Below are 25,874 nucleotides of genomic sequence, written 5' to 3' on the forward strand. Positions count from 1 at the left end.
TGGGGTAATATACGCTGAGTGCTACAGAATGTAAGCAGGTTGTTACAAAAGCTGTATCACTAATTTTATTTTTAATCAGTTCTCTCAATTGTCCTCAAGTGTTTCATTTAATATAGTACCCTAAGTCTTTCAATTTCTTGTAATTATTTTGTGCTTGTGCTAAGGCACAGGTATCTTTTGTGTTGATTCTGATACCAAGAGGAAAATCTGACGATGATTCTCCTGAGCTACATTGTAGCCTTTCGCTTCCTTCAGAGTGTGGACACTGCCAGGAGCGGGTCCAGCAGTGCAGTTTCTCTCTCTGATGCCCAGGCCCATCCAACTCCTCTCTTTCCTCCCTGTCTTGTGTGTAACCAAGGGTGTAGAAATAATAATTTCCTAGCGTTTTTTTTAAATAAACAAAAATTACATTTAGTGACACTTAAGGTTGCTCCAGGACACTTTCCATCCAGTCAAAACCTTAAAAGCATGTAAGAAAGAAGTCTTCGACTGTCCTTTCCACCTTCATATTGCTTACAACATTATCTGTGACACGCTCTTAAGATTTTCACTTTCATCTTCAACAGATGTTGAAAAGCAATATGTACCCCTAGCTTCATCATTTATGCAGTCACACACAACCTCATATACTGACACATGCTTCAGTATTTTAAATTTACAAAGCACTTCACAGACCCTAGTTAATCCTTACAATAGCCCTGCAAGGTAGGTAGTTGTGTGTATTATTATCTCCATTTCATAGTAGGGAGACTGAGGCAGGGAGATGAAGTGACTTGGCCAAAGCTACACAGCAAATCCGTGACAGAGGCAGGATTAGAACTCAGGATCACCTGTCTTCTAGCCCTGTGCTTAAACCTCATATGCTCTTATATCTACAGATCAGTTCATCTGTCACACTATCAGATGTGCTGATCTGTTGCTATCATATGAGGCATATCTGACTCACAGTCCATTCATTTGAGAATTTAATCTGCTTTAACATTGCTGAAATCATTATTTGGGGTTTGTGTGATAGCATGAGTGGTGAAATTGGAGTAAATAGTACAATTTCTATATATACTTTTTCCATAATTATAAAAACTATATCTGACTGTCCTTCTGCATCTTTTTTCTGATGTTTCAAGTATAAAGCCCTGTGAAGTGTAAGTGCTGCTGCTGTTACATTTCAGAATTGATGCACGTCAGTTCAGATATTCAGTTGGCTTGCTGCTTTCTCCCATTTATTTTTAATCTCTCAAAAGAGAATTAGGGAATCTGAGTCCTATGACAAGGATATATTTTTTTAATCTACCTTTGGCCCTAATTAATTAAACTTTGCTTTTTAAAAAAGGTGTTTTATTTAAAACACATTGCCAGCAAAAAGCCTTAATATAAGGTTAATTTTCATCAGTATGAATTTTGATAGCTAGTAACAGGCATCTGCCTTGCCACCAAATGACACATTTGTTGATTTACAGAAAATAGGGATTATGCTTTAAAAAAAAAAAAATTGAGGAAAAAATTAAATAATTCTCTAGAAAAATTTGTCTGCACATTTCTTCCCATTATTTTTAGTAAAATTCAAATGATAAATGATGCGTGTGATACTACTCAGATACATTCCAACACAGGCCTTCTTCACATTAATATTTTTTAAACCAGATTTTAATTTTATTGTATCTAGTCATTTCTAGGTTTCCCATTACCAGAATATCTGGATGCTTTGTTTCATTCTCTGTTCACCTAATGAAAACAAGAGTCAATTCTGAAGACTACATTCTAGTTTTGTTGAAGTGCATGTTCATTTTCAGATTCAGCTGGCTGAACTAACATCAGAAAAACACAAGATTCAAGAACATCTGCGGACCGCTTTGGAGCAACACCAGCGCACTCTGAGTGCTTACCAGCAGAAAATTGCAACCCTACAAGAAGAATGCAACACAGCAAAGGTACTTTTTCATAAAATAAGTAATAGCTCTTTAGACTGTTAGAAGACAAAGTTACTGAACTTGCACTTTTGCTTCTCTAAAGCTATCGTCTTGCAGGATTCTTACTCGGATCTTAGCTCCTTGGCAGATGACTGGAAGGAATTCTCCTAACTTGTAATGGTTTTTGACCTTTTCAGCAATAGCAGCATAGCGCACAAGTTAGGCCTTTTACTACTTGTTTTTCACCATCCTCCATGGAATATAAATGCTGCCATCCAAACACTATAGTCAGTTTCTTTGACTGCACCAGAGCTGAGGCTCCGTTGTGATAATTGGGCTGACAAATGTACTGTAATAGTGAGCTCAATTGTAAAAAGTATGTAAAAGTTTGTAAGATGATATAATAACAAATGTTGATGGAAAGTAAAGAGACCAGCTGGATGAGGTAATATCTGTTATTGGACCAACATTTGTTGGTGGAAGAGGCAAGCTTTTGAGCTACACAGAGCTCTTTAAAATGGGAAGTACGTCAAGTTGCTTTCAATAATGAATGTTATAAACAGCTGCAAGAGACCTGGATATAATTCAAGGACTAAACTGAAATCATGCTAGGTAAATAAAAAATGTAGAACCAGAAATTTAATGAACCAAAATTGTTTTCAAATATTAGGCCTAATTGATGGGCAAAATAATGAGGGGATGGGGTATCCCACCCATCATTCCTTTTGTGGGTCCTTTAAAGAAAAAAAACTTGGGGGAAAAATAGGAAAAGACAGACAGAGGCTACTGAAGCAAGCTTCATTATCGTAGCTGCTCCCGCCACCATCTTCTGGCAGCCCTCCATCATACAAATCCTGACCAGGCCAGAGAGAGGGATCCAGATGAAATCGCCACTCCTACTGGCTCCATCTGAATCCCACTAGAGATAAAATAGGATCAGACATTAACAGCAGCAACAACAGCTCCAGCCCATCTCAGCTAACATCGTCTCTTTTGCCCAAGGGGACAGTTATTACCATCTGAGAAATGGTCAAACTAGGGGATTTTTCATTTAAACTTCTCTCCAGCTAAAGGAAAAAGGAACAAAAAATGCTGTTAAAATACATTTCAAATGCTTTAACTATGTTTCCTTTTCTGTAACTTTAATAAATTGTTAAAAAGATTTTTCATGTGTTTACCATAGTCCTAAGTAGAGTGAGGTCTCTGTATACCAAACCCCAGGCCTCGTTTAACTCTGTTTAATGTTAGGCAGTGACTGGGTTATGTTAACACCTTTGGCCCATTTATTCCATTTAAATTAATATGCAACAGCTCCCAGAAAAAGAAGCTGCCTCAAGATGATCAACATATGTGTGCCTTGGAGGAAAAAAGAAAATAACTTCACAAACCAGAAAGTCCAAACTCTGTGAGGGAGGCGGGTGAGGGAGTGTCCTAAAGACAACATCGTCTGAAAAGCAGAGTTCAAAAATAAGTAATTTTCTCTTTTGAAGATATTATTTTTGCAGGATTCTCACATCTCAAATGAACATGAGTAGAGGCGCAATGACCAGCAATAGCAAAGCAAGTGCCAACTGTGTGAAGAGGTAGAGGTTTTTGTTAATATTTAGCATAAACAGTAAGAGGTGTAACAACATTCAAGCCTGTGTGAAGATATTGCAATTTGAGAGAATTCCATGCTGAAAATAAAGGACATCTTAACATAAAATTCTTCTTAGGGGAGGAAAAGGTCTGGAATCCCCTGTCTTGGAAAAGTTCTGGAGCACAGAGCGTCTTCTGGAAACTGAATACAAGCAGTAATATACCTCTACCCCAATATAACACTGTCCTCGGGAGCCAAAAAATCTTACCGCATTCTAGGTGAAACCACATTATATCGAACTTGCTTTGATCCGCTGGAGTGCGCAGCCCCCCCCTCCCCCCTCCCCCCCCCCGGAGTACTGCTTTACTGTGTTCTATTCAAATTCATGTTATATCGGGTCACGTTATATCTGGGTAGAGGTGTACTTTGTAAATGTCTGAAGAGAGGACCAAATAGCAGCTTTGCAATTCTCTGTTGTGGATACATCCATCTAATCAAATAGGCCTTGACATGGCTTCCAGATAATAGCAATGTGAAATGTCTTTGGGACATAGTTCTCTTTGTAACAGCATTGCTCAGCAAATTTGGTTTCTTAATCAAATCAAATTGGGTGGAGTTAGTCTGCTTCAAGTAGACTCCCAAGGATTTCTGACACTGGTGGTGGAACACTATCATAACTTCAGATGGGAATCTCAAGTGAGTCCACGTTACCACCTTATCCTTGTAAAAATGAATCTGGTATAAGGTGCGTCCATTCACTAGCACCAGGAAAATGACTGTCAATGTAAGAAACTTAAGGTCATAGGAATTAGTGTTTTAAAGGAGCTTTCATCAGGACCACATTTTCATTTCCCTGCAGAGGTGGGTTTTTTTCTAATTGGAGGTTTCAGAAGTGTTGAGCCGTGCATGAAATGACAAAGGGTTGCAGAAACACACTTCTACCTGAGACTAGTTCATGATAAGCCAAAAAAGATATTTCTGGAAGGAGTTAGTCTGTGCAATAGACTGAGACAGGCGAAGAAAGGAGTCAAGCAGGTTTTGTAGCGCAAGTAAAGGAGTCCATATGGACCTTATTGTACTACACTTACAAACCTTTCCCACTGGAAGCCCTAGGTCCTATTTAGTAGATGGCTTCTGAATCAACTGCTTGAATACACCATACCTACAAACCTCTAATCTGCCAGAAGCCAAGCTGTAAAGGAGAGAGTTTCTTGGAGCCATACCTATAGGAGTGTGTCTCATTTGCCTCAAGGAAAGTTTGGGGGCACTCAACTCATCAAATTTCTTCGCTATCCAGGGCAACCTTTGTAGACTCATTGGGCATTTCCACACATCATGGCTAATTCCTTCGTGGGCAATGCAAAGCATCCATCCTGGATGTAGTTCTGCCACACTGACATGGTATGAAGCTGTTGTGTGGCCAGCCCTCGGATACTACATCTGCAAAAGAAAAAGAGTACTGACACCTCAGAGGAGCACGTGACCAATGAAAAGGTGAGCATCAAAATACTTGCCAAGTCACAACTAAAAAATTAGGTGCAAAAACAGTAGAGCAAGTGAAGATGCATCGAATACAACAAAGGCTGCTTATCAAATATTTTGGGTGTGGAATACTTTAACTCAAGTGCCTGAATGAAAGGAAAAGTGAAGGATTTGTTTAAAAAAAATTATATTGACGAACATCACTGGAGCCAGAAGAGCTATAGCAATGGCTGTTGAAGTACAGTCTCCCCATGGAAGCTCCTTCACCAACCACAGTTAAGAAACAACTGGAACATTCAGAGAGACTTATTTATATTTATTTATATTTAGCAGAGGGTGGTGTATTACATCCAGTAGACGGCATGACATGTGTTGCCCTCAATGTTTAAAAAAAAAAAATTCACAAGCTATGGGAATTCCACCGGCCACTTGCTGAGATTCAGGAGAGAAAATCATGCACAGATGGTATTTTTAGAGAAGGGGAGCACAAAACTTTGAATACTGGATGAGCAGTGCTTGTCAAGTCAATGGGATTAATACACACTCTTCTTGCTGTAAGAGCCGTGGTCAAAGATGAAGCTACCTAACTCTTTTTTTTTAATGGCAGGAAATTTACATCGACATAACTTTAATTTACATGTTAAGTGATTTTAGTATAAGCATAGTAAAAAGACAGAAAATAAACTGTATATATACTTTTTTAAAACAAAGTATGGAATTTTCCCATCATCTTGTTTGCTTGAACAAAAATACCAGAATGACTCAGAAATCCAGTCTTAGTACAAATAGATGTCTGATTATGACTGTAACAGTGACTGACTATGACGAAGCCTGTGTGTTGACAGAGGAAATGATTGCCTGTGTTGTTTCTATCGCCATCTTGTTTTGAAGTTGCTGTTTATAATATTTTGTTGGTAGTTGTTTTTATTTTTAAGGACTTCGTAATGTTTTATAGTACTATTTGTATGTTACAATATAATATATAAAATTGTGTATTTGTAAACTGTCCGAAAGACAGATGTGATTAACACTAATGTTCTCCCTATACCAAAAAAAGTTTACCTACCAATCGTGGAATATTGTATTTTAAATGAACTGGCTCTCTTAGGTGATATATTAACCGTTTTAATCATCCATTCAACACAACAAAAAAGGAAATGCAACTGTTCATATTTCTTGATCTTTAAACAATGTAATATGCATATAGATCACAAAGTAAAACTGAAACTATTTGGTTTTATATAAATAAGTGGCATATATAATTCAGGGTTTTCTTTTTTCACATTATAGGCAGAACAAGTTGCTGTTACCTCTGAATTTGAAAGCTACAAAGTCCGTGTTCATAATGTTTTAAAACAACAAAAGAATAAATCTGCTTCTCAGACTGAAACTGAGGGAGCCAAGCAAGAAAGGTAAAAGTTATGTCTATACGTGCTCGGTAGTTAAAGCCTAATGAAGCCAACAATAAGCAAGACTTTTTTTGCTATTGTATACCTATTTAAATAAAAGGGCAGGGGGATGAGAAATCCACTTCTGTAGTCTTTTTGGCAAACATTTCTGTCACATTACTGCAGTTTGTTAATCTATGTGATGATTCTTGATTCACATGTAATTTTTGACATTCATATTTTATAACTGAGGATTACTGAAATACCCAGACAGAACACTTTAAAAGGATGCCATCAACTTATAAATCACATTTCAATCTAAAATTGTTTCACATATCTATGTTACTATAGCTAAAAGATTTTTAAAATCTCTATTTTTCACTAAGATTACGTTCTACATTTGATATTACTCTGAAAAATAGAAATGTTTCACTATTTCCCTGAGGGCTACTAGGTACTGCTGTAATACAAATAAATAATATATAGTCAGCCAGTTTCTCCTGTTTCTGTGGAGTCTTCCATTTGAAAAAATTACTGGTGGGTGAGGGAATAGTGTTGTGACTATCAAACCCAAAAAACTGGCAGGAAAACTCAAGCACAGATTTAAAACCTGAATCTAATTTTAACTCATTATTAGAAATCACTTGATTTCCAAGTTGACCAATACCCCTTTTTCAGTAACTTGTGCTGGGACTCCTACTTTGAACATAATGGCTGTTGGCAAAACACTTTGAGTTTGATACATTTACATTTTGTTTTTATATAGCTATATAACAGATATCTTAGAGTAAGGCTTTATTTTCCTGATTTAAAAGAAAACAGGTAACCTTTATTCCTGAATGAATGTATGTTTACACTCCCTTTCTCCACCTTCTCCCTCACCAAAACGTAAAACACTTTTTTTTCCTGCATGGATTATCTGTTTTCTCTTGTCCCTGCTTGGATGGGGGATGGACCCTTGAGGTTCAGAATGAAGCTGAAACTAATGTCTGCCTTTTGGTCAACAGTTTCAGTGTAAGCCTGATTTGTGGCATGAAAATGTACTGTTGAAAATGGTTTTCAGCTACAACCTTCCTTACAAAAAGCTGCTGTTCATACCGGCTCAACTGAACCATTGTCAGCATCAGCGAAAGGCGAGTGTAGGCAAGGCTCCAGGGGCCAGTCCAGTTCTTACCAGCATGTCAATTAGACTTGCTTTCAGCAAGGTTAACTGACATGTCGGTTAAAAAAAAAAAAAAACTAAACAGTTCCAGTCCCAGAAAACTTGCATACACAACAGTTTTACCCATTGTTACCCTTTTTTTGTAAACTTTCCCTGGCATAAACATGGTGAAAAGGTGAACTGAACTAGTACTGAAAACTTTTAAGTGCAAGTATAGGCCAGACAAATTCAATGCAGTTTCAGAAAGTCTTAAACTTAATTCCACGTGGGATCTACGCTAGCAGTAATCTGTTTCAGGGCAACCATTCCTGATGGTCATAGTCAAAAAGTGGTCAGTGTCCTAAAATGACAGAGTCATTGTGCATAAGCCATAGTTAGGGCTATAATTTTGTGACAGAAGTCACAGAATCCATGACTTCCAGAGACCTCTGTGACTTGAGCCCCCAACACCTGGGAGCTGCAGGGTCCCCCGATGCCCCTGGTGGCTGGGAACTGTGGGCGCCCGAGCTCCCAGCTGCAGAGGGAGGCAGGGGTGCCCCACAGGCAGCTCCCAGCTGGGGTGGAGGCAGGGGTGTCTGGAGTGCCGAGTCAGTGGCAAGACCCCAAACTCCCCACCACTGTTGACAGCAGGGCTCCCAGAAAGTCCCAGCCACCATGGGCAGCAGGGGTGCCCCGCAGCTCCTGAGTCCCACAGGCACCCTGGGGCTTGGAGCCGCCGCAGGTGGTGGTGGAACCTTGCACCTCTGAGCCAGGCCCTTTGGTTGATGTGGGGAGCCTGCAGCTCCCCATTTCGTCATGCATATTTTTAGTAAAAGTCACAGATGGGTCACGGGCTTCCATGATTTTTTTCTTTATTGCCCATGACCTGTCCGTGACTTTTACTAAAAATTTGCATGACAATCTTAGTCCTAGCCATGATTAGCTGATCTTTGGCACAGGTCTGGAAATACTGCTCCAGATCCAGCAGAGGGAGTCCTATGATTCGTTAGGGGGGGATCCCTGATAGAAACTATTAAATAGCATCTGAGCTGTTGCCTAGTTTAAAAAAAAAAATAAATAAAAGATACTGAGAATTGGGAGGAATTCTTCATCAGATTCTAGCTAGTCAGGGCATGAGTTTCTTTGAAACAAGATCGTTGTAAGGGAGTCTCATTTACTTATCTTCCCCTTTTGCCAGCAGAGGAATTCTGATGGGAAGCAGTGTTCTGTTACTGCTGGACATAGGCTGTTGGGGAAGGGTTAATTTCAGAAATTTGTACATCGGACAGTTTGATCAACAGTTGAATAATACAGGATAAAATTTCAAAGGAAGGATTACTCCCTGAGTTAAAGGGTTATTTCTACAACTCTTAACCATACAAATAGTTCATTTTAGAAGTCAATAGAATTATTCACATCAGTAAGGACTAAGCTTAAATAAGCTTTTAGGTTCGTAAAGTTGTATTTTTGTCAAAATTGGGACAGGTGAGTTTGCTTTTTTCCTCTAGTTTCTCTTGCATGAATCAATTTATCTGAATATAGCACACTGACTGGTTTTTCTGGTGTTAATTTTTGCGGGTTGCCACCTTCCCCCCAACCCCGTTTTTCACAACCTTCTACTGTTTCTTTCCTGTACCTTGTGTTCACCCCTGCCAGGCTGGCGCAAAACAAACAAACAAATACAAAAAACGCCCAAGAGACATTTCTTACCTAAACCTGCACCCCACCCATTATCTATTTTCCTTCCCACCCACAGCTTCTCTAGCTTTGTCCCCCATAACTTGTCTAATGCTGAAAGGATTATTAACAACACTCTTTCCCTCCTCTTCCCCCACCCTCCCTTAATAAGGCAATGCTTCGAGCTGTTCCAGGAACAATGGGACACAAGCAGGCCATGTGTTCCTGGGACAATCCCGAAATCAGCTATTTTGTTGTCATTTCAGCTAAGGTTATATTCTAGAAAGAATCCCGTCATAACACTGAATCATTCAAACCATTTAGTGTAATGAAAAGGTAATTCAGATCTAATAGAATACATTACCCAAAATACTAATGATACATTTGGCAGTTCTGAAATGGGATAACTCTCTTTAAAATATGTATTGTTTTTTTCCTTAGAGAACACATGGAAATGGTGATAGACCAACTAAAAGTAAAGTTACAAGACGCCCAGCATAATTTACAAATCAATGTAACTGAACTTCAAGCATTGCAGTCTGAACATGACACCCTGCTGGAACGGCACAATAAGATGCTGCAGGAGACGGTGACGAAAGAGGCAGAACTCCGAGAAAAGTATGGTTCTCTGATGACTAAATATGTTGTATTATTGTGTGTGCAGTTGATGCCAAGCCTTTGTTTGTTTGAACTGTTCTACATTCATGGAAAGGGTATAATTGTGTGCAGAAAGTTAGCGGGATTTCCATAAGGGCTGTTAATTTCTTGCTGTCAACCTTCTGGAGCTTCTGCCATTAGAACTTAATGATAGAAGATCAGGGATTTTAAACATCCTCCTACTCAAATTTCCCTACACCTTTTTTCTGTTTAACTGTATACTTTCAAAGATTACATTTTTGCAGCTCATTGAGTGCTGCTTGCTACTTCTAAGTACCATGTACAGAACTCCCATTGTGTTGAAAAATGTAATCTAGTGAAGTAATCTGATGCAAATGTCCACTTCTGACTGGGAAAAGAGTTCAAATCTCTAAACTGCAGTATAGACAGAATGGTGGGAATCCCATCATTGCCAGTTGAAGTCCAATTAGTGCCCTTGTGAAAAGGTAACATTTTTAAATATCTCCTTCCCACAATCCCCATTTCACTATTTTAGTCAGAGTGAGCATCTGTGACTTTTAATTTTTTCAGACGGCGTTATGGGTGTCTTAAATTTTTCTGCTTCAGGGCACTTCAACAAACTCCATCCTTCCCCTTCTCTCTTCCTGCTTCCCTGTGTAGTACTGTCAAACTTCTTTCTTGTCACAGAGAGTGGGATGGAATAATCTTTGGAATTGTTGACATTTGGTATGGGTGGAGAGTAACAAAAGATACTTTCAGCTCCCTGTTGGCCATAGAAACAAAGACCAGACCTGATACTTAAGTAAAAGACCCAGGTTCATCAGTGAAGCATGAGGCACAAATTTTTTTCTTAGGTTGGCATAATTAGTGGGGAAAAAAGAACATAATTGGAAATCATCTATAAGGTAAACATTCACCTTTCAGGGTCTGTACTATACAGTCTGAGAACATGGTGTTGAAGTCAGAGCATGCACAGACTGTGAGTCAGCTGATGACCCAGAACGAAGCTCTTCGGAACAGTTTTAGAGATCAAGTGAGGCATTTGCAAGAAGAGCATAGGAAGACTGTAGAGACATTGCAACAGCAGCTATCCAAGGTAGAAGCCCAATTCTTCCAACTTAAGAGTGAACCCAACACAAGAGGTAAGTTTATACAGTCATGCAGCCCAAAAACTCTGTAGTTGATAATCATACAGACCTCTCCAAAAACATATGGTGTACCCATTTACCAACTGTTTTTTTACATATAAAATGGTAAGCACTGATATTGGTCTCAACTATTGATACAGTACTTATGTCAATTACGTCACTTTATTTCCTCTGTGACATCTGGGATTTTGTCTTCTTACTGACAGAGGGATGAAGAGTCATTCTTGCTCTGCCTGTCCATTTGTATCAGGTTTTGGAGAGCCCATTGGACATCTCCTTCCAAGATAAAGAGTAAAGCTACTGATTTGGTGCATGTAGCTTCTTCTATAACTTCTAAGCTACACAGCTGTCTTTTGCGATGAGATCTTGGGTTAGCAAAAGAGCAATAGAATGTGATAGTGTCTAGTAAACTGTGTTTGTAATACATTCTTAAATGTTGTACCAAGCAGTTATAAAACACCTTTTTAGCCATATATAGATAAGTGGTATATGTGTCTGATAGAGATCTTGTTGTTTTTTATTATTTAAAACTTTACTGAAAAGCCAGGGTATTGAATGGTTCAGGGTATTGGTAATAGGAAATAGAGCCTTTGAACTCATGGTCATGGGTTGAAACCTAACCTAAACTGGTAGTCCCCAAATGCTATTTGGCTACACAGTGACACGTATAGAGTGAATTGGTGGTCTCCGCTCATTTCCTAAAGGGTCAGTCTATATTATAAAGATTAGCATCCAAATTGGCACCCTTATTGGCAGTCTCGGAAAATAAGTTGAAGACTGATTCTGGAGGCTGAGCTAAAGTCACTTTTAGAAGGGGTCTCCCCAGTTCAGGATCTAGGCACATTGTAGAGCGGGGAGGGATGCGCAGGGAAAGAAGGGGCTTGTGTTTATGCTGCTTCTGTTTATATTTTATTTCTTATGTGGATGTGTCTCTGTCTCTTTCTCCACATCTGTCAACATGCAACTTTCAAAAGCACTAAAATCCCTTGAGTGCACTAAAAAGCACTAAAATCCCTTCTAAATTGAAACAATCTACAATATTATTTTTAAAAAATCCCTCATCACTGTTACTGAACCATATACTAATTATAGTTAACTGAACAGGTATGCTGTGAAATGCTTACCCTTCCAAAAGAGTAAAAAACTAACCCTTGGTCCGTATCTTTCTAAAGGTAAAACCAGCACCATCCTTTCATATTTTTAGCATATGTACTGAAAAAAGATATGATGATCCAGAATGTTTTCTACTGGGATTTGTGTGGGTGAGTGGGCATGGACCAGAAACTGGACTGAGACAACCCATTTGGTTCATAGGTGCAATCTCTTAGGGGGTGACTGTCCAGCTTTTCACTCCTCCCTTCCCTTTCACTGTGGCTATAGGATTAATGCAGCCTCATCTCTGGTCTTACTTCCCACTGCCTCCCAAATTTAAGATAGTTACACCAGTGACTTGTTTCACATAGGCCATTTAAAAGATGCTTTAAATCACTGGTAATCTGGGCTTTAGTTATAGTGGTGTCTTTAAAGTGAAAGGCTGTGTTTTATATTGTGAAATATGCTTTATTCATTCTTTAAGGATGACTGAACTTCTCACATGATGCTTTGTTTCACTTTACTGCATGTGTACGTCTCCTTAATTTAAGATGCTAAAAGATGTATTCAACATCTTTAGTTCTCACATTCTCCTTCATATCCAGTTGAGTGGCTTCTGGGTGATCATCCCCAGCATACAGCTGTGTTATTTATTAATGTATGCCATCCGAAAGAAATTCTTTTTCAGGTCCGGCTGTTTCAAACCTGCCAGTGAAGAACTTGCGAGAACGGAGAAACACTGACCTTCCTCTTCTTGATGTGCACACTGTAGCTAGGGAAGAGGGAGAAGGAATGGAAACAACTGACACAGAGTCTGTGTCTTCTGCCAGCACCTATATGCCATCATTGGAACAACTTCTTAATTCTCCTGAAGCAAAATTTGGCAAGTAAAACCTTTTTTAAATAGATGTTTAAGTACTTAACTAATTTGAGTTATAGAATCAATATTACTTGGTACTCTTCTGGGCACCATAGAAAGTTGTCCCTTAGAGCATTGAGATACTTGTCATTCTTTCTCCACTTTACTCCCATAACTTTTTCCCCCTGGTGTTGCAGCAACCTTGGGTGGGATTTTCAAGGGAGACTTAAGCACCTGACAACCACTTCAGGTGCCTAAGTCCAAAATCTAGATCCTCAAAACCCCCCTGTTCAGCTGCCGCCTAACCCTATAGACACCTAAACTCCCTAGGCACCTAAATTTCCACTGGTAAGGTCCCCTAAGTGCCTAAATTTCTGCCAAAGATCTCACTTGCAAGGCCCCATACAGTAGATGTGCTCACAGGCCAGCATAGATCACATCCCCTGGACTGGGCCATGCATAAAATGGAGGAAAATGTGGTGGTGATGACCTTTTACCCAGTTGCCTCACGGTTAGAGCACTCATGTAGGATGTGGGAGGCCCAGGTTCAAGTCCCCCTCAGCCTGATGTGGAGCAGGGACTTGAATATGGGTCTCCCACATCCCAGGGGAGTGCCCTAACACACTGTCTCTGCTCTCTCTCTCTCTAGTTTGATTATTTTTAAATATATTTTATACAAGTGGAACAGCTTCAACAGAAGAGATTTGAGAGTCTCACCCAGGAATACCCCTTAGCTCAGTGGGAGGTGGGAGAGCTGGGTTCAAGTCCTTGCTTTACATCAGGCAGAGTGGGGATTCAAACCCAGTTCTCCTGCATCCTGGGGGAGTGTTTAACCACTGGGCTATGGGCTAAAAGTAAGTATGTGCTTGCGCATGTGTGTGTGTACGTTCGTGTACACACACAAAAATGAGTGACTTGGATTAGGCACCTATCCCCAGGAGATGGTTCGTGGCTGTGACATCTGAATGGAGATACGCACCGAACTCCCTTTGAGGGGCATGACTTAAGCCACACCCCTCTCCTGAGCATTTCCTACTGGCTAGCTTAGATGGCTCTCGACTCAACATGTTGGTTTCTGTAAATCCCCCTTTTTAGGTACCTGACTCTCCTCAGGCATTGTATAAGAAGCCTGGGCTCCTAACTCGGGGTTGTGAATTCCACTTGGCAGCAGGTCATGTAAAAGTTAGGTGTAATACTCAGAGCATTGGACACTGCTGCCACCACAAACATTGCTACTTGAGGAGTTGGCTGAGGCTTATGAGAATAATTTAGGATCTCCTAGGGGTTAGAAATCTGAACTTTGATTACTTCATATTGCAGACACTAGACCGCTATGCGTTTTTAGCACTGAGTGTACATTGAGATTATTAATTTTTATATAAGCTTTGTCCTCAAATAGGGATTAAGGGTTATGTTTGTTACAGATTTTATTCATGGATTCCAAGAGTACTTAAAATTGGTAAAAAATAATAATAATAATAAATAAAATTTACATTTAGGAACTCTCATGGGAAGGAGAACAGATGGGTGAATGAGTAGGTAAACTGTAGAAACTCTGATTGTGAAGAGAACAGCTCAGAATACTGCATAGAAAGCTATTAAGTTTTCATCCAACTCCTATTAAATTCAGACACAGAACTTCCACTGGCTTTAATCTGAGCTGGATTGGTCTACTGGAGAACATGGGAGCAGCGGGAACTTGTGTCAAAGTGCATGGATTTCCTTTTGAAGTCGCAAAAAAAGTAGAGCAGGGAAATGCAGGACAACCAGCTAATTGTACAGAAATGACAAGCAAGTCCAAAAACAATTTTAAGGAAATATTGAATTCCTCCAAAAGGAAAAACAACCCAGGAGTGCCTCCCCCAAACCTTTAAAGAACCACTGAAGTCAGATTCTACAAAAATAGTTTGGTTGCTACAAACTTTTTAGTACTTTTTTTAAATTTTGTGTATGTACAAAAAAATCACAAACCAAAAATTTGGCAGCAATAATAGAAATGGGTGGTGATGGAAAAACTCTGAGAAGTCTGATTTTACATTTCTATGATTTGATGTTGCCACCATGACACCAGTGTAATTCTGAAAAATTACCCTGATAAACCATCAGTCCAAATGTAAAGTACCATGTAAAGTAAACTCCAAAGTAATCCTTTTTGAAATATAAAATTGCAGAGCCACCTCAATGGCAAACAGAACTCACCAAAGAAGAACTGGTCCAGAAGCTAAACACAACAACAAAAAGTGCTGATCATTTGAATGGATTGCTTCATGAATCAGAAGCAACCAATGCAATATTAATGGAACAAATTAAGGTTAGTAGTCATGCACTCACTGACATTTTAGATATGGCTCTTTAGGGGGGGTTTGTTTGTTTTTGTTTACTGTATGTATGTGTTCCAAAGCAATTCTTTTTATACCTTAATACCAAATTAGTTGTTTCACAAAAACTCATTATTCAAACTGGAAGGTTTGAAATTTGGTGAGATGCAAAATTTCACTACCTATAATTTTTTTTCAAATTCCACATACTGTACGTACATAACATTGACAAAATACACCCAGTAGTTGGTAAGATAAAAGTCAGTTCTCACATGCAAGTGCACCTTTACTCAATAGATGTAAATGTAGGTTGAGCTTAAGATTCTTTGGATGCTCGAATACTGAGCTGATATAGCATCAAATGACTGTTACTTATCTAATTTTATTGTAGGAGTTGCTCAATTTGATCAGGGTTGGTGGATTCAAAGGTGCTGTTTTCAAAGACTGTTTTACCTCCTTAGTTAACAAAGACAATTTGCATTTTCTGCAACTGAAGGTAACAGCTTTTTGAAGCCAGTCTTCAAAACAGCATTCTTGTGAGGTGCACAGTCTATTAATATCAAAATTTGGGTGCATACCACTTGTTTTGCTATATAAATATTTCCTAATTAGATGAGTGAATAGTTTGCCAAAACATAACCCAAGTACATATCTACTCAAACTTTTGAATTTTACTCCTGATCACCAGAATTGCACAGTCTGTACCTTGTTCCCCCATACTTTCTTTATACAACTAAATTACTTTTAACTAATGTTGCAGAACTTATCCAAAAAGGTGTTTAAGATTATAAATAGGTTAAATGGATTCTGAACCAATAGTGTTATCTGGAGGCCAGCTGTACATTCAGGCCTCATGGGATCTTTGCCCAAAACACATCTTACGTAAACTACTGAACACTTTCAATACCTTATTGCATGTCTAATATACATGTGCTGTGTTCCCAGATTAGTTTGTATTCAGTCGTTCATTTTATAAAAATCAATAAGAAAATGTAATATTTAATGGTTTCTTTCTGCCTGCAGCTTCTTAAGTGTGAAGTAAGACGACTGGAAAGGAACCAAGAGCGAGAGAAGTCTGTTGCTAATCTGGAATACTTGAAAAATGTTCTGCTGCAATTTATATTTCTGAAGTCAGGCAGTGAAAGAGAGAGGCTTCTTCCAGTAATGGACACCATGTTGCAGCTCAGCCCTGAAGAGAAGGGAAAACTTGTTGCAATTGCCCAGGGTATGAGAGGTACTTTTCCCTATTATCAAAAAGTTGCAGAAACAGAATATGAAAGTAGAAAAGAAAAATGAAACCTGGTGTGACATCCTTCTGTGTAGATCTTCCAGAACAATAAAGATCAGGAACATGGTGTAAACAGACAGGGAATAGAACTATTCTGGTCATTTAGGAGGGAGTTAAGATATTCATAACTGTAATAAAACAAGACTGTTAGCCAAAAGTTAAAAAAAAAATTATCTGACATAAAAATACAACCTTTGAGAAACAGGTAAATATAACTTCCATTCTTGTTAAACCTCATAGCAGACATAGTCACTTTTCTGAAGATTTCATTCAAAGTGATATAGGGAAAAAAGGTACTGTGAAGTAGCTCCCGTGGCAGATGCTCTCCCAAGAAACTAGAAGTTATAGTCTAATTTTAATTAATAAAGGCCATATTATAAAACTAACTTTTTAGTGGCTAATGTCCACCTTTGAAAATACTCTCCAACAAATATCCCATAAGTACAAGGATCTAGGAAAATTCAGGCCTCTGCAAGAATTTTGGAAGTAGACAGCTCCCTCTTATGGTAAGTGTTAAGAGTACTTGTCAAACATAATTCACTCTGCAATTTGCAATAGGCTTTTTGTATTATCCCATTCAAAACATTTTTATTGGGTATTTTTTGTCATTTTCCCTATTTAGGGAAATTGTAATTAGTTAAACATTTTCAGTTGTCAGCTGCAGTATGTGCACTTTCCAGATCATTTTTTTAAATAAGGAATAAGTCAGTTACTCCTGAAGTGAGGAGAAGTGAGCATGACAGTGAAATGTGTAGACACACTAATGCACTAAGTGGGAGGATTTATAATTGGAATGGCAATGCAGAAAAGGTTCCTAGCATTGAGTACTGCTGTTCTGGCAGTCCCTAGGGAATAGAGCTTACCATTAACATGGGATCTTCAAGGTGAAGTCAATAAAGGAGATGAAACAGGCTTTTTATCTCTTTGCCAAATGCAGACATGTTTCCTGAAATACTCTAACCTAGTGGTCACCAAACCGTAGATCGCGATCAACTGGTCAATCCTGGAGCCTCGGCCAGTCGATCACGATCTCCGGCTGCTAAAAGTCCAGTAGTGCAGCGGGGCTAGGCAGGCTCCCTGCCTGCAATGGCCCCACACCACTCCTAGAAGCAGCCAGCATGCCCCCATGACTCCTGGGGCAGGGCAGGTCTTTGTGCACTCCTCCTGCCTGCAAGCACTGCACCTGCAGCACCCATTGGCCGGGAACGGGGAACTGCGGCCAATGGGAGCTGCGGGGGCAGTGCCTGCAGAGAGGGGCAGCGTGCAGAGCCACATGACCTCCCCCCAGAGGCCACTTCCGGGAGCGGTGTGGGGCTGGGACAGGCAGGGAGCCTGCCTTAGCCTCACTGCACTGCTGACCAGGAGCTGCCCGAGGTAAGTGCAGCCTGGTGGGAGTCTGCAACCCAGCCCTGAGCCCCCTCCCGGAGCCAGCACCCCAGACTCCCTCCTGCACCCCAAACCCCTGCCCCAGCCCTGATCCTCCCCCCAGATCTAGCACCCTGTACTCCCTCCTGCATCCAAACTCCCTCCCAGAGCCCGTACCCCCTCCTGCACCCCAACACCCTGCCCCAGCCTGGAGCCCCCTCCTGCACCCAAACTTCCTGCCACAGCTTGCACCCCTCACCCCCTCTTGCATCCCCTGCCCCAGGCTCAGCCTAGAGCTCCCTCCCACATTCCAAACCCCTCGGCCCCAGCCCAGAGCCCATACTCCCTCGTGAACCCCAAACCCCTGCCCCAGCCCGCTGAAAGTGAGTGAGGGTCGGGGAGAGCGAGTGACGGAGGGAGCGGGGGATGGAGTGAGCGGAGCAGGGCCTCAGGGAAGGGGTGGGGTAGATCCTGGGTTGCACTTAAATTCCAAAAGTGATCTTGTGTGTAAAAAGGTTGGAGACCACAGCTCTAAACAAAGCGTACACTGGACAGTGGTGTTTCATGATGACAAAATCTGTCAATGTGGTAGCAGTTTTCCAGAGTGTATTTTAAAAGATATCTCTTAAAAAAAAAGATAACTGGCAAACATAAGGATGGGATATGATTGTAGGAAAACTGACAGCAGTACATTTTTTGTCTCTCTTGAATAAGACTGTATCGTTCAGTTCACTTGTGCATAGTTGTTGTTCAGTGCTGGTGAAGATTACAAACATATTTTTCCTCCCTTCAGGTGAGGAAGAAAGTGCATCACGGCCCTCTGGTTGGGCTTCGTACCTTCACAGTTGGTCAGGACTTCGATGAGACAATGGAAATCTTTTAGACATTTACATTCCACAATTGCACTAACAGAGAAATTTTACTATAGAAGAATGAACCTTACATGTGTAGCATTGACAGTTTTATTTTTCTGATTTTGCAAATTACCTTAAGCAATGCATCTTAGCGTAAAAATTGGAATAGAGGGTTTCTAAAGAATGTGCTCTATTACTTTCTGACTCCAGGTTCTGGGTGCACCAAACTATTTCACTGTTTATTGTAAACATTTTTAGATTAAGCAAGTTGGGATTCAGGAGTAAAATGAAAGGGGTGAAACGTTACTGATTACTTGAGAACATAATTTGGCAAACTGGTCACATATTTTATTTTTATTAAAAATGTCACATAATTTAATAACTAGAACAACAGGTAAAATAATTCTTAGTAAAGTACTTCAAAAATACATTTTCAGGATGCTATTTTCACTCAATAAATTTGAAGAAAACAAATAATTTGTATTATAAATCTATTGTCCAAATAGTATAATATCAAAGTCAAATAAAACTGTTTCCACTGCATGATGATCTTTATAAAATATTGCATGGCTCTTAAGAGAATTTGGAGACACATGGGCATTTTCTGTTTTGACTTTGGCTAAATTCTCAGTAAAGTTTGCAGCAAAAGCAGATTCAGAATATGAAGCCTAGGGCCAAAGAGATTAGTAACCCCTAAAACTTGTCCTGTGTTTGGGATATTAATATGTTGGATGGATATTCAAGGCCTGACATTGGATCAGATGCTAGAGAGCGTTCAGGGAAGGCCCAGGACAGATATATTCAAGAATCAGTGGCACACGTGGGCTAAAATTCTAGGAGAGAGGGCTTAAACTAAGGTATCTTTGTCTGAGGTTGGGATCTGCATAGGCAACTTGAGGGATGAGTAACGAAGACCAGGCAAGAAGCTGTAAGCAGGCACTGGCACCATCATACTATACTGAAATAAAGGGACTTCGTTATAAAGAATGACGGTAGGAACAAGATCCTGAAGGAAGGATCTGAATTTGCTGAAGTTTACACACCCTAAATAAAGCTGCCAGGAAAGAAGGAAGTGTGTTTACTTGGAAAACTTTTATAGCAGATGCAGTTTGCAGGCATTCTAATGTAAAGAAATTACTCACTTCTTTCTCTTTTCACTCCTCCCTGTGTCTCTGCCTTTTGGTCAAGTGGTTTGTGCTTCATTTTAGATTCTGCTTCTTCGTGGCTTTTCTGGAAACAGCACTTCCATCTGTAAGAATAAGTATAATTCTGTTGTAAACAATGCGCTCATTCTTCCCCCCCCCCCCCAGCTTCTACATCTGTTTTGTTTTACCTTTTTCCTCCTAACCCAGGCTGTCTTTTTCCTCTACATATTCCAGTTCTGTTCTCTTAATTACTCCATTATTTGTATGTAAATTTATTATATATACATATGCATTCTTTTCACCTACCATCCAAGACTTTTTCAGACATTTGTCTCCCCTTCTCCAATATGCTCTTATTCAGTCCTAAAACTACACTTCTGAACACAGAGGGAAGATGCACACTTAGACCCACCAGCACATCTTTCTCTACTACAGATACTGCTGCCATACCACACTGTACAAAACTAAGCAGTAAGACCAGGGTTAGGGAAAAGCAGTCCTGAGATTCTGGTGTCCACTCCCTGAATAACATAGTATTAATCAGGACTGTGGTTAATTTGGCCGCAAGAACAGCCATAGAGATTATCTTGCTATGAGAACAGAATGTCTATAATGAGTAGTTATTGATACGAAAGTGACTATATGTAAATGACTTCTTAGTCATCTCTACTTCCTGTGACTTACTATATTGAGGGGGGAAAACATTTTTTTAAATTGCTATTTGCCGTTAGCACTGCAAAGCCAGCATAATAGAGTAAATCCTTTTGGCACAAACCAATTACCAATGCACTTCTTAAATTCTAGTTGCAGAATTGTCCTGGGTCATAGATGAGTCAGAAAGCATCGTTTGACTTTCCTATCTAGGATTGCAGGCCTCACAATTAGACATCTTTTGAACAATTGAAGATGCCACTGTGGTGTTTTTACAGCCATTTTCGGACTATAAGCACCCCTTCCTCACCATTGATTTGTTCTAAATCACTAAATGTTAATCTTAATTTTTCTTTTTCACAGTCAGCTGTGATTAGTCTAATTAAAACAATGCCAGGACGAAGTTGGTGGTAAAAGCTTTCAGTTCATAATATTTCACTCATATGCTCTTACATTTTTAAATCACAGCAGAAAAATGTCTGCACTGTTTCTTATGTTGATTTCAAAACTAGTTCAACTGAACATTTGCTGCTGTCATGATTCTTTTTGCCTTCAGTCTTTTCTGCACAATATCTACTCAACTGTCTTTGTTATAGAGAGGCTGTGACAAGTGAATTTTTCTCTTTTAAAATGTGTATTTCAAATCCTAAGATTTTTATTTAACTTTGCAAACTGTGAATAACATTTTATGCTGCTTGCATACTTTAACACTGACTGTATTAAACAGCAATGGCTTTTTTATTTGTTTTCAGACTTTTGACTTGTATATCCACTATTTTAGTGAAACTCAAATATTGTGCTCATGAATGTAATATACACTTCTTGCATATGCTTCTGCTACAAAGGAACATTACTGAGGCCTTGAAAGAGTGTTGTCAAGACTATTTTAATAATTACAACTAAACATATTTGTATAATGTGTGTGATACAATTGTCAGTGCTTTCAAAACAGAACCTTTCCAGGCTGTGGAAGAAACTTCAGCTGTAAGTGCATGCCTGGGTTTTTTAATACATAGTAACAATAAACAGGATAGACAGGACATGTGGACTGGAAGCAGAATTATTTTGAATGGTAAATATATATTTCATTAACTTCCATTTTAGTCTTCTAATAAAGCACCCTAGTTGTGACTCAAATTCCAAAAGGCAATTTAAATTGAAAATTAAAGCTGGCACTTTGCTCACCTTTGCACTGTGCTGCTCATTTTTAAAGAGTATATGTTGGCCTCACTTTCATTGTTTGTTCTGTTTACTATTTTTACAGTACCATATTATCCTGAGTTGTTTACAGACTTGTAAGCAGACATGACCCCTGCCCCACCAAGTTTACATACTTAGGGCCAAATTAGGGGCTTCCTAGCATTAGAAGGAAGAGGGCCACAGTTTGATTACAGATGCTGGGGACTCCAAAAGAGCCTGCAGTTTCTGAAGCTAGTGCTAGAAACTGCAGAGGGAGAGTGTTTGATCAGGGCCATGGCCCCACCCCCTGCACATCTGTTGGACTGTGGTTCAGCAACTGCTACCTACACTTGCACAAGTCTGCAGCCCACTCCCTTTTATTGCCTTACAAAGGTGTTGTTCCGGCAGGTGCCACCACTTGGCTTGTGCTTCTCTCTTCACCTGCAGAGGCACAGCTGTCCAGAGAGGCATAACTGGCCACTTCAGAGAGGCAGTCACATTGAATACTTTTTTTTTAATTCACTATTAAAACCTTTCTGAGGAGCACGCTTTAAAACATATCCTGATTTATTTTTTTTGTAAAGAAACGAAACAAACACTTTAAACAAACTGCTCCTTCATTTATTCACAAGGAAATTTTGAGTGGGCCTGAAGGCAACACCACTAAAGATGCTCAGGTCCATCCTTTCTCTCTGCACATCTACCTCCCAACCTTTTTGTACTAGCTCTGCTGCTGCTATGACCATTAAACACCTTCTTGCAGAGCCTGGGAAAGGCAGGCAGCATCCACAAAACAGTGGTGTCAGACATGCAAAGTGAACAAATGGAAGAGAACTTCTTTCTGTTGTAGTAATCATAGGGGTTACTTGTACCAAAAGTAGATAAAAATGTTTGGAAATGTGACTTTAATTGATGGTCTCCTAATGTTCTGTTATACATTTTGATAAAATGCATATTCACCTGAGTGGGTGCCTTTGTTCTGAATGCCTATTTTCTTTGATAATTTGAGTAAATGTTATTCAAGTACTTCCTGTTATGGATTTGTCCTGCAGTACAAAAGTAAAAGGGTTTATGATAGTAAAAAGTTGAATAACGTGAGTTATGGGTTTACTATAGAAATATTGGCACAATCCTGACTTGGGGATAGCATCACCATGTTGAAAATGAATGTGAATATGTGTGTGGGGAGAAACATAATTTTAGAAATTTAATGTCAAATAACTGTCTTAGTGTATCTTATTAGGAAAAATATAAATGAACTTTAAAAAAGATTTGTGCTTTTGTTGTTTGTCTGGCATACGCTACTAGACAGAAAATGGCTGACATCGAGTAGCTGAGACTGATTAAAAAATGCTGAATGTGTGGTGTTAGGGGTGGAGGAGCTGCTTCAGAGTTTCTCTGGTTTAATTTACACACCAGCCACTCTAACCTGAAACTAACACTTTCACAAGATTGGCCTCTTTATATGAATAGCATCCAATTTCTTATGTCCAAGAACAGGGCTGCCCGGGGGGGGGGGGGGCAAGTGGGGCAATTTGCCCCAGGCCCCGGGCTCCACAGGGGCCCCCATGAGAATGGCTGAGGCTCCCTCCCCTGCCCCAGCCCGACCCAGTCTCTGCCCCTCTCCCGGAGCCTCAGAGCATCCAGCAGCGTCCCTGGACAGCGAGGCCCCTGAGCTCCGCCCCGCTCCGAGCTGTGTGGTAAGGGGCGGGGCCTGAGCTCCCTCCTCTCGGCCTGGAGCTTGCAGCCCCGCCCCCTTACCACGCGGCTCTGAGCAGGGCGGAGCTCAGGGGCCCAGCTGAAGCCACGCTGCCTCTGTCGAGGAAAGCTCCTGGATGGGCTGAGGCTCCGGGTGAGGAGGCCGGGGGCGTTGACTAAGGGGCAGGGAGTCCCAGGGACAGTCAGGGGACAGGGAGGGGGCAGAGGTTGGGGGGGGGTCAGGGGACAGGGAATGTGGGGGCTGGATTGTGGGCATTCTGGGGGTCTGTCAGGACTCAGTGGGGGATGATAGGGATTGGGGCAGTCAGGGGACAGGCAGCTGGGGTGGGGGTTGTGGTGGGTGGGGTTTCTGGGGGACAGTGAGGGGACAAGGAGCAGGATGGGTCGGGGATTCTGAGGGGGGCGGGCAGTCAGGGGGCAGGAAGTGGGTGGTGGTCGGGTAGGGGGCAGGGCCAGGCTGTTTGGGAGGCACAGCCTTCCCTACCCTGAAGCTCATTCAGCAGTTTGAGGCTTGCAGAAGAGCCAAGCTGTTAACTTTTCCATTTGGGCCACCGTCCCTTTCACTTCTCAAATGCCAAATTATGGTCTATATTTAATTTCAGTGCCATAGGGAGATTCATGTCAGGGGAGGGTAGCTTCATTTAAAATTAGCCACTGGGGGAGGGATCACATGAGAAGAGCAATATCCTTCACAATCCTACCAAGGGAGACCCCCCTCCCCTACATTCCCTGAGGCTCCAGAGGGGTTAATTCAGTGGTTCTCAAACTTTTATACTGGTGACCACATAGCAAACCTCTGAGTGTGACCCCCCCCTTTATAAATTAAAAACTTTTTTATATATTTAACACTATTATAAATGCTGGAGGCAAAGCAGGGTTTGAGGTGGAGGCTGACAGCTCGCAACCCCCAGTAATAACCTCGTGACCCCCTGACGGGTGCTGACCCCCTGTTTGAGAACCCCTGGGTTAATTTAATTTTAGCACCCTGTGTCCATTCACATGCATGTGCTATTTTGAGCATTTCAGTTTTCACAACATAGGCTCATCCCAGATTCTGGAACAAGCTTAAATGCTCAGTTCGTGGAGTATGTACATAAGCTATATTAAAGACAAACCCACAGTAACTGTCTCCAGTTTGTGAGGGACCCCATGGAGCCAGTCTCTAGGAAACAGATAAATGCATGGAGGTTAAGTCCATTAATGGCTATTAGCCAGGATTGTAAGGAATGGTGTCCCTAGCCTCTGTTTGTCAGAGGGTGGAGATGGATGGCAGGAGAGAGATCACTTGATCATTACCTGTTAGGTTTACTCCCTCTGGGGCACTTGGCATTGGCCGTTGTCGGTAGACAGGATACTGGGTTGGATGGACCTTTGGGTTGACCCAGTATGGCTGTTCTTATGTTCTAAGCTAAATGAACCCAAAGTTATGGAGACAGATATGAGTCAAGGAAGCCAGCAGAATATCAGAAACCTGGAAAAATCTCTGACTAGATGGGCTCAGGCGTTTGGTCACAAGCTGAGGTGGTTCAAAAGTTTTGGATTTTTTTTTAAGCAGAATTTTGTTATTGTTTCTTTAAACAATCAAACACAGCAAGCAGCAGATATTTAGCCACACACTTCTGAAACCCCAAACCATATTCAGGTTATGGCAGACTAATTTCAGCTTTTCAATTAAAAAAACCACAACAAATATTGAAGGAAAGCAGACATTGTCTGTGACTTTTTTCTGCTTTTTAAAAACCCCTAGTTTTCGATCCAGAAAAAGTTTTGATGGAAAATTATGTCCAACCCTTTTAATGAGCTTTGGTGCTTTTTAGCACTAGCTGATGCTGAGAACCAGTGATACCTTGTAAAGAAGTTTTCTCAAAACTGGGTTTGTGCCAAGATGCAGAAGGTTTATTTTTCCCAGGGCTGCCTGTGGGGGGGGGAGCAAGTGGGGCAATTTGTGCCAGGCCCCGCAGGGGCCCCCATGAGAATATAGTATTGTATAGTATTGCCATTTTTTTTATGGAAGGGGCCCCCAAAATTGCTTTGCCCCAGGCCCCCTGAATCCTCTGGGCGGCCCTGTCCAAGAATGATTTAAACTCAAACATATGTACCTCTTGTCCAATTCCCCCAGTCTGTTTTCCTTAGATAAATATATACAGCCATTGTGAACTCATCCTGGTAAGAGAGGAAGGGTGAGGGAATAAAACTGAAGGATCCATCTCTTGTTCCTTTGCTTGTTAAATCTGCTTTGGCTTTGATCATTTTCTTGCGAATCAAGTTTTGGGGAAGCTTGTTGTGAAAATGCAGGAGAGAAGAAAGCAATTGTGCCAGCAGGAACCACCAGCTTGACATTTCAGACCTCATCCTATTAATTTTGGCAAGAATATTCTGAATCTGAGTGTCAGGTTTTGCTTCTAAATCAATACTCATTTCTTCTGGAAGCCCACACCCAAGCTCTTGAAAATCTAGGAAAGAC

The 25,874-nt window shown here is 40.6% G+C and overlaps 1 protein-coding gene across 1 annotated transcript in view; it reads left to right on the forward strand.

Moving 5' to 3' along the window:
- The window catches only part of GCC2 (GRIP and coiled-coil domain containing 2), a 44,045-nt gene extending 21,083 nt beyond the window's left edge, over positions 1–22,962 (forward strand). Inside the window, exons 17-24 of the mRNA XM_045000717.1 lie at positions 1,791–1,928; positions 6,259–6,380; positions 9,616–9,792; positions 10,717–10,934; positions 12,721–12,915; positions 15,063–15,202; positions 16,233–16,434; positions 18,656–22,962. Of these exons, the coding sequence (XP_044856652.1) occupies positions 1,791–1,928; positions 6,259–6,380; positions 9,616–9,792; positions 10,717–10,934; positions 12,721–12,915; positions 15,063–15,202; positions 16,233–16,434; positions 18,656–18,726 (1,263 nt within the window). The 3' untranslated portion in view covers positions 18,727–22,962. The remainder of the gene's footprint in view (positions 1–1,790; positions 1,929–6,258; positions 6,381–9,615; positions 9,793–10,716; positions 10,935–12,720; positions 12,916–15,062; positions 15,203–16,232; positions 16,435–18,655) is intronic.
- The last annotated feature ends 2,912 nt before the right edge of the window (positions 22,963–25,874 follow it).

The sequence above is a fragment of the Mauremys mutica genome, chromosome 1 (genome assembly GCF_020497125.1).
Source record: "Mauremys mutica isolate MM-2020 ecotype Southern chromosome 1, ASM2049712v1, whole genome shotgun sequence".
In the NCBI taxonomy this organism is placed as follows: Eukaryota; Metazoa; Chordata; order Testudines; family Geoemydidae; genus Mauremys; species Mauremys mutica.